The 9,820-nt window shown below is 42.1% G+C and overlaps 1 protein-coding gene across 1 annotated transcript in view; it reads left to right on the top strand.

Moving 5' to 3' along the window:
• Nucleotides 1–6,275: 6,275 nt before the first annotated feature.
• Nucleotides 6,276–9,820, top strand: part of ATL3 (atlastin GTPase 3) — a 42,746-nt gene continuing 39,201 nt past the window's right edge. The window contains exon 1 of the mRNA XM_080912187.1: nucleotides 6,276–6,373. Within this exon, the coding sequence (XP_080768313.1) occupies nucleotides 6,328–6,373 (46 nt within the window). The 5' untranslated portion in view covers nucleotides 6,276–6,327. The remainder of the gene's footprint in view (nucleotides 6,374–9,820) is intronic.

Below are 9,820 nucleotides of genomic sequence, written 5' to 3'. Positions count from 1 at the left end.
CAATCTTTTCACATGACTGGGACAGGACTCCAGCATTTGCACGATCACATGAAAGGTATAATGCCCACATCACTAAATGATCAGTTTTTCTGCCATTGTTGAACAAAATGTTATTATGTGATACATGACTATATTGTAAAGTTTCTTTCATCACTGACCTCCCCCTCCACATTGATACACACAGATAGGTAACCATGGTTAAAATCTTCTAGCTTAAGCAATCTTTACTTACATTTACCTTTGAACGAACATTTTCTCATTTCTTTTTGTTTGTCCTGGAACTCAGAGATCTACCTGTCTTTGCCTTCCAAGTGCTGGAATTAAAACTGTGTATTACTATGCCCAGTTTACAAAAGTATTATTTTAAATTATATATACATTGGCAAGGGGCATGGACATGTGGGTACAAGGGCCCTCAGAGGCCAGAGGCTTTGTTTCCAGTGGGGCTGGAGTTATATGAGCGGTGCTGGGAACCAAGTTCTAGAAGAGCTGTAAGTGCTCTTAACTGCTGAGCCATCTCTTCAGACTTGCACACCCACCCTTTGTTGTTTGAGACAAGGTCTCTTTATATAACCCTGGCTGGCCTGGAACTCACTTGGTAGACCAGGATGGCCTCCGATTCACAGAGATACTTTTTCAGCTTCATTGCTGAAATTAAAGGCATGCACCACCACACTTGCCTCACATCCTCCTTTTTTAATACAATGGATATTGTGCTATAAACAGTACTGTGCACATTTCACTCTTCTACAGTATTCTCTAGATTTTTGGGAAATGTCTGATGGCTGTACTGTTTGCTGAACTAATATGAAGCATTAGTCTTGAACTATGACTACATTGCCATGCCAAATCCTACTACTGCACATTTATTGTCATATCATTATTGTTATGGACAGGTCAGCTGATAGGCCTGGAACTTGCTAAGTTGGCCAGGGTGACTTGTAACCTTCCATAATCCTTCTGTGCCTTCCTTCCGAGTGCTGCCTCTTGTTCTTTTTATAATTATTTATATATATTTTTTATTATGTAGTTTGAATCTGTATAAGGTGTGTATAATCTTGGGGAGTCTGTTTTTACTTTCCATTTTGTTTTGAGGTGTGATCACACTTCATGTTCCTGATACTTTGCTAGCTACTCCCGGCTGGCGGTTCTGTGTTCTCCTCTCTGCCTCCCATCACCCTGTAGGAGTGCAGGGATTACAATGCATGAGCTCTCCCACGTAGCTTTTTTATGTGGGTCCCTGGATTTCATTTGATCAGTTTGCCAGTGGAGCCACCTCCCTGCTCTCTGTCTCTGTTGCTTTGAGGTGCTTGGGAATCGAACTCAAGGTCTGCTGCATCTTCAGCATGTGTTCTACCACTAAACTATCTATCTGTCTCGATCCTAGAATTGGTATTTATTTTTGTGTTTCAAAATGGGATCCAAACTAGGGATACCACTGAGCTCTATGCTAAAGCTAGGTGGTTTTAAAAATGATTTCTAAGAAGGTAGTAGTCTATCATTTTGAAGGTGCGTAGCCATTAGTCCTGTAAATAGGTGATGAGAGGCCAAATGCTGTCATGTGTATCATCAATAGAGAATGACACTTAGCTGTTTACCTCACAAGACTGTGAGTCTGTGGAACACAGGAATGTGTCTTATGCAGCATTATTGCTTCTCACTGTGCCTGAAATATAACCAATATCCTGTGCTGGGAAAGCTTTGGAATATGAGTCAGAGTGAATGTCATTCTGGACAACAATTTTGCTATTTTTATGCTTCATAGCATATATAAGTATCTTGAGTATTTATGACTTTGCTTTGCTTTTCTAGAATGAATATAATCACCAGTTCCAGACTAACCATAAAACAGTCATCAGGGACAAACACATTTAATACAAAACTATGTCTGCAATAGAATTAGTTTGTAACTGATGAAACAGATTCAGAGAGATTAACTTACCTGAGTTTGCACAACTAGTGAGCATTAGTGCCAAAATTTAATGCCAGTCAGTCCAGCCCCAGATCCAATGACCTTAATTATTTAAAAAAATGTCTACATGTAACTTGTCACCTTCTTCTTCTAAAAAAAAAAAAAAAAAAAAAAAAAAAGACCACAAATCATGTCAGGTGCTTCAGTTCTAAGTGAGAAGACTGAAGGCAGGCTATAATGAGAATCAGTATTTTGAACTTTGGCTTTTTATTTCTCTTTGAGACAAGGTCTCTCTATGTAGTTCTGGCTGACCTGGAACTCAATGTGTAGACAAAGCTGGCCTTGAACTCACAGGGATCCGACTACCTCTGCCTCCCAAGTGAGTGCAGGGATCACAGTGGGCACCATGAGGTCAGTAACATTTCATTTTTTCCTTCCCCTTATGATGTAAATTCCAAATGGAGAACTTTGTTTGTTTTGAATAAAATAGCTGTAGCATCATTGTCTGAAACAGGTGGTAAATAGAAACTCCAAAGGTTGTATTGATGAATGAGGGAGGTGTATGTTACACTAAGCACCCCACAACTTTCTGCTTCTTTTAATATTACATACATAGCTTTTGCTACAGAATACGATACCCTTTTTGATTTTAAGAGCTTTCAATAAAAATGGACTGACATATATCCTGTCAGGAAGTGAACACTAAGTGTTAGCATTAGATCTGTGCAAATATGACAGCACTGAAGCCAATACAAGTATATAGGCCTTTCTTACACTTGGAAGATTTTGACTTTTGAGACATGGTACAAATTATTTGTAGATTTAAGGATTGGTCACAGCTTAGAAAACAATTTCTGCCAAGGAAAAGCATATTTGATGGTGGTTTCCTAGGATAGCTGAGGATACACATAGAAACCTTATTTCAAAATAAATAGATAAATAACAAATAAATACATGATTAAAAAAAGTAAAAAAAAAGAAAGAAATGTAAAATTCAAATTTGATGGTAAGAATATACTGGGAGAAATATAGTGCAGGAGCCAGCAAGATGGCTCTGCAGCTAAAAGCCCGTGCTCTGTGTGCCTGATCACCCAAGTGTGATTTCCACAACTCACATTTAAAGAGTCTATCTATATATATTACTAAAAATATATGTAATCCTTAGATATACAGTGGGGCTTTCTCAGTATTCCTGCGGAAAGATGAGAGGTAGAGAGATAGGACAATCTTCTGGAAGCTTCTGTATGCACTGAGTGCCAGAAACAAGAGATCCTGCCTCAAAAACAAGGAAGGGCTAGAAAAATGGCTGGCTGCTCTTGCAGAAGACCCAAGTTTGGTTCCCAGAATCTATGATGGGGGCTCACAAATACCTAAAACACCAGCTTCAAGAGATCCAATGCCTCTGGCTTCCATGGGCAACTCACCATGTGTACATACTCACGGATTTATAATAATTAAAAGTAAATCTTAAAAAGGTAGAGAAACAACTTCTGAAAAGTTGTCTTCTGCACTGTGGAACGCACACGCATGCACACACGCCCAACACAATTAAAAAGAGAATTACAGGGAATAGGTGGGGTTGGGAACAGGAGACGTGGTAGGGAGAAGAAATGACTGGAATTTAAAATCATCCACACATACTAGGGTTTAATTCCCTAAGTGGAATTTAAAATGCTGCCAAATTGGGGACATTTTTGGGAGTGAGGAAGAAGCCTAGTGCAATGGAAACCCCATGAAATTTATGAGAATAACATTAGCAAAGACTCCTAGTAATGGGGGACACAGAAGTTGAATTCTCCATGTCCTGTAATTAGTCAAGGCCTCAAGTGGAGTGACTGAGACACCAACTCAGCCACAAAACCTTCCACCTATAGTCTGTTCTGTCTGCGGAGTGTTCTGGACCAGAACCTAAAATAATTATCAGAGATACTAGAGAGACTTCATCCAGCAACTGATGGGGAGGAGACAGAGTCCTACAGCCAAACATTAAATGGAGCTCTGGGAGTCCTGTGGAGGAGGAGAGGATGGATCAGAGGAACCACCACAGAACACAGAATCAACTGACTAGGACTCATTGAGATCAGGGAGCCTATAGGGTCTGACCCACGTCTTCTACATATATGTTCTGGTTGAGTAGCCTAGTGTTTATATGGCAGCTGGGGCTGTTATTGACTCTTTTGCCTGTGTGTGGGACCCCTTTCCTCCTACTGGGTTGCCTCAATCCAGTCTTGATGTGATGGTATGTGCCTGGTCTTATTGTTGCTTCTTATGCCCTGTCTGAACTGACGTCCCTGGAAAGCCTGTTCCTTTTTGAGGGGAGGTGGAAGACACTGGACCTGGGGGAGAGAGAAGGGGAGGGTAGAGAAACTGCAGTTGGATGTAATATAGAAGAATGAAATAGAAAAACTAAAGAAAGAAAAATATACTTTAGAAAAGGGGACTAGAGAATGCTAGGATGTGTAGGTGATTTTAAGTTCTTACATAATAATGTCTGCAATTGTGACAAAGCCATTGACCTTTGGCTCTCCTATTTGAGCATGTAACACAATGGATTTGTGTCATGTCCTGTAGGTCACGTCTTCTGAATTAATTTCTTCCCCTGATGTTTTACTTCTAGTTTCTTGCTGGATCAGGTTGGCCTAGGCTGTGTTACTTTTTCTTGTGAGAGAGGCCTAGTCATTCTTGGGGGAAGGGCAGTGACAGATCAGAGAAAGAATTCTATCCAAGTTCAGGCTGGTGAACCATTGAGTTTATTGAGGCAACTTATTGGTACATGGGTGACTCAAGGCAGTTCCGTGACTAAGAAGTCCTTCAGGCAGTCTACAGGCAACTATACAAATTAAAAGTCTCACCTGTGGCATGGATGATTCACAAAGAACCTGCACCACTGAAGAGTTCGTTGGGACACTTACAGGAAGCTTCAATAATGGAAGAGCCTGAATATGCACCTTTCCCTCATGAGGGGATATTAGTAGGTCTGGTCCCATGAGTCTCCTGTGGCTGATTCAAGACAGCAAAGGTCATGTTCATCTTAGAAGAAACAACTAAACAATGGCCTAGAAGATCTAATCTGGTTTAAACCTAAAAGCTGGAAGAGTGTTTCTTAACCGTGTTGAGAGTTTGGGGGTAAAGGGACTAAAAAAGGGGCTAAAGAAGTGTAAGCAGGATTTCTTTAGGTAGGCTAAGAATAAGCTTTACCCCATTACCTCTGGCTTAATTTCTCAGGAAGTAAAGATAGCTTGGCAGGGTCTAGAGAGAGGGAAGTTCTGGGTAGGCCGAAGGAAGAAAGTGAACATTTGTTGAGTGAATCAAACAATGGAGAGGACAAATAGTGGTCACTAGGGTGAGGATACCTCCATCTGTAGGAGACAGTATTCAGTTGTGGAAAATTGTATTTTCACAATATGTCAAGTATGAATAAAAGCATTTCCCAACAAGCTTCCTTTTTGTAAAGTAACTTTGAAACAAGGTCCTGTGAGTCTCAAGTTCACAGAAGGCGTTCATGGCTTAGAATAGAGAAACTGTAGCAGAGGTCGCGCTAAAAAACAAAAACAAACCTACCACCACCAACAAAAAACACTTTTTTTTTTTTTTTTTTTTTAAAAGAGAGACTGTAGTTCAGGAAGGTATCGAACATCTGATCCTCCTCCCCTGGTCTAGAGTACTGAGATTACCAGCGTGCCACCCGGAGACTGACTTTAGTAAGGTCTTCCTTTAGCTTTTGGTAAGACTTGGTCAGATCAGAGATTAGGGATGATGATGATAATGAAGTCACCATGGTCTGTCCTTGTGAAGTCAAAGTCATCAAAGCGTTCACGTCATTCTTTCAGACCACCACCTGTAGTCCTGGTCGGCGAGGAACACCGGAGCCCACCACACGGGCCGGGTTGGGGCTCCCGGCGGGAACCGGGCGGCCAAAGCCCGGCCCTGGTCTCCTCGTTAGGCGCCGGGCAGGGTCTCCCGAGAGCCCTCCTTATTTTCTCCCTTTGCAAGGCTTAATGGGAGTTGTAGTTTAGTGGTTGGAAGGCCCGCTCGCCCAGTCCCTCCCTCCGTTTCCTCCACGCCCCGGATGAGGGCGAAGACTCGGGAGAGCAGGGCCGGGCCCAGAGAACGTCGAACTACAATTCCCGATGGACCCGAGATTCCAGTACGCAGTCACAGGTACCCGCGGTAAGATCCGCGCTCCGGCGCACGCGCACCGAACGGTGGCGGGACTCGGCCGCGTGCGCTTTCCCGCCCTCGTCACGCCCCGCGCCGTCGGCAGGGCTGTCTCCTAAGCTGTAGGCTCTCTCCACGCGCTCCTCCTCCCCCGTTTCTCCCGAAGTCCAGGCCCCGCCTGTTTCCCTTCTCCTGGGCCGCCTCAGCCCGCTCCTGTCTTCTGTGCCTCTGCTACTTGTGCTGAAGGAGGAGGCTCCATGTTGTCCCCTCAGCGAACTGCAGCGGTGGCATCGAGAGGAGCAGGTGAGGCGTCCAAATTTCCCCGGACCCGCTCCGTGGTCACCCACGTCGCCTCCCAGTGCTTCGGCTCCGAGGTGACAGGCTGCCCTGCCGCCGCCTTTTTTTGGTGTGGCAACCGGGGGCCGCACCGCCGGGTGTCTCGCTCCCGAATTCAGGGCCAGGGCTCCTGGAGCGATGAACGTCGTCAGTGTCAGCCCGGAGCCCGCGGCCTCCTGCGGCCTGGTGGTCTGGCCCGTCGAGCTCCGCCCTGGGGCGGGCAGGGCGTGCCGGGCAGCGGCGCGCTCCGGGTCGGGAAGCGAAACTGGCGGTCTTAACGGGCCGGGATCGGCGGGAAGCCTTTATTGTTGAGCCTTAAAAGTGCTGGAATGCTGCGGTGCAGCCTTGGAGTCGAAACGTTTTACTTTAATCGGAAAGACCTCGAGGTCCTGACAAGTACTAGTAAAGTTCGCTTTCCACCCGCGCTTATTTCCATGTTAGGAGATAAAAAAATTGGCCCAAATCTGGTTGTTTTGTTTTGCAAGCTTTTTTTTTTTTTTAAAGTAAATTTGGTTTTTTTGGTTTTCCCGTAGAAATAAAATGAGGCAGTAAAAGTACTAAATGAAAGCCAAATAGTCTTGCCATAAGTTTATGGATGCGAATTCACCTGTCATTTTACCTAGCACGGTGCTTGGTTTAATGGGTATGGCCCTGAAATGATTTCAGGTTTCAGTTGCGAAATCTAAAGGAAAAAAGAGTGAACAGTAGTGTTTGAAGAATTTTTTTTTTTTTTTTTTTAGCAAACCCCAGTCTTCAAATTTGAGTATGAAATGGAATGTTTTGTGAAAGGTGAAGGAAAAAAAAAACAGACTAAAGTGGCTTGATTCTCAATTTTGTGTTGGAGAAGTGGTTAAGTAAAATCTATGAAAGGACTTGTAATCTATGCCAGGCTTTGAGCTTTCATACAAACTGGAACGTCTAATAAGGGCTGTTTTGCTTCCTAAATCAGCTTGTATTCTAGAAATTCCTGTGCAGCTTTAACATAAGTGAAGAGGGAATGTATGGTTGAAAAAAATGTTGACACAATGAAGCATAGTAGGCCAGTACCAACATATTGCTTTATTTGCAATGGTTTATTTTCCATAGTCATAACCATAAGAAAAAGTTGGTGCACCTTTTAATCCCAGCACTTGGGAGGAAGGCCTCTCTGAGTTCAAAGCCAGCCTGGTCTACACTGAAAATTCCCAGGACAGCCAAGGCTACACAGAAAAAACATGCCTGGAGTGGGGGGGAACAGAATGAATCAAACTAAATAACAAACAAGACCCCCCCCAAAAAAAAACTCACAAACAAAAAACAATGAAGAGAGAGGTGTGATTTTATGTCAGAATAATTTTCTTAGTGTTTAGTAAATAAGACCTGTTTGTTTTGTGGTGCTAAGGACTGAACTCAGTTTTTTACTTTTACAGAGCTTAGCCCTAGTTCCTAGTGCTCGTCACAACGAGGTTTTAAACAGATTCTTTTGCGTGAGCATGATGATGCATGCCTTTAATTGTCTTAGGCCTTCAGGGGTGGAGGCAGTCAGGATCATGTTTGGCTACATCCTGAATTTGAAGTTCAGACCCTTTTTCAAATTTCCACCCCCAAAAAATAAAAAGAAAAAAGAAAAAAATTGGTTTATAAATAAAAGTTATAATCACTAATTAAAATAATGGGGTGGGGCTTGATGGCATATACCTATGATTTAGCACCCTGGAGGCTGAAGCAGGAGGATTTCAAATTGGAGGTTTTGTTCCAGTAAACCAAATAAAAATTCTAAAATTAATAATAGAGAGTCATATGAAAGAGAAATATAAACACTCCTGCCTGTCCTGTACATAGCTTAGATGGATATGAACCTGATTGAAAATTGATATAGAATTTACCCATGATAGTCCAGCCCAATGGCTCAGCAGATAAAGGAATTTTTTTTTTTAAACAATCTAAGCTTAACAACCAAAATTTGATTCCTAGGACCCACATCATACAAGGAGAGAATAAATAAATATGATTTAATGACCAGCATGCCTGTTAATCTTTGGTTGGTTTTTTTATTTCTTGGGACAGGAATCTTCTGTGGCCTAGGCTGGCCTCTAGTTGAGGCTGACCTTAAGCTTCTTATCTGCTTCTACCTTTGAAGTGATGTGATTGTGGATGTGTACTCATTGCACCAGCTGCCATTAACAGTTCCTTATGGTCTTATGTTTCATGTTGAGAAGTGTTAAAGTAAAACAATGGTATTTTAAATTTCGAATTTTAATAAATTTTCCTGGGCTGTCTGTCAGACTCCAGGAGCATATTTGATGCTTAGGGGAAATAGTAAGGGGGAATAATGTAGTTTAAGACAAACCTGAGTTGTTTTAGAGCTGTGGTTACATATTACCTAGGGATTTGAAACTTGCATATGCTTGGGTTAAACTTGTTGGGTCTTGATCCCAGCACTTGGGAGGCAGAGGCAGGTAGATCTCTGAGAGTTCAAGGTCAGCTTGGACTATGTGGTGAGCAGGACAGTTAGAGCTACACAGTGAGAGAGACCTGTCTCTAAAAAACTAAAAAAACCCAAAAGCTAGATCTCACTGCATAGCCATGGTTGGCTTGGAACCTTTTTTGTAGATGAGGCTGATCTCAAACTCATGGAGCTCTGACTCCCTCCTCCCACAGATACCCACTATTCTAAGCACAACTTGATCCTGATTTTATTTATTCAGGGGCCAGGAAACAGTGGAAAGGGAAATTCTCATTTTGCATATTTATAATCAAATTTCTCCAATGGTAGTTATATACATTTGAATAATTTGATAGAAAATAAGCATTTGTTAGATATTAGTATTTATGTTGCTTTTTTTTTACAAATTAAAAGATGTTTTTATTTGAATTTCTTTTGCTAGAACATGCTATCTCACAGCTAAAAGTATGTTTTAAACCTAGCAATAGGCTTTGCTCATACATAGTAGGTAAGCAAAGGATTGGAGTAAGGGCATGGTTTTTTTGAAATGGTAATCTAAGCCGAGTAAATATTGCCAATTAGGATATTCTCGTTTATAAGCACCTTCCCTCTGAAAACCTTTCTTTAAGCTGGATGTGGTGGCTCACATTGGTAATCCCAGCATTTGGGAGGTGAGACAATTGCCACGGATTTGATGCCAGGCTACATAATGGATTAAAAAACAAAAAGTAAACCAAAACAACAACAAAGAAACCAAACCAGACTAAGAAACTAAGAAAACAAGGAAGGTTTATTTAACTGTAATTTGACTAATTAAAACCTTCAGGTTAGATTTCCTGTGTTTAGGACAGGCAGTACTGTAGGCAGAAGCAGGCAAATCTCTGAGTTCAAGGCCAGTGTTTTCTATAGAGTCAGTTCGAGGCCATTCAGCACCACACAGAGAAACCATGTCTTGAAAAAAAACAAACACAACAACAAAAACAAAAAAA

The sequence above is a fragment of the Micromys minutus genome, assembly GCF_963924665.1.
Source record: "Micromys minutus genome assembly, chromosome: 2".
NCBI lineage: Eukaryota > Metazoa > Chordata > Mammalia > Rodentia > Muridae > Micromys > Micromys minutus.
This window is presented reverse-complemented; position numbering and strand designations above follow the sequence as displayed.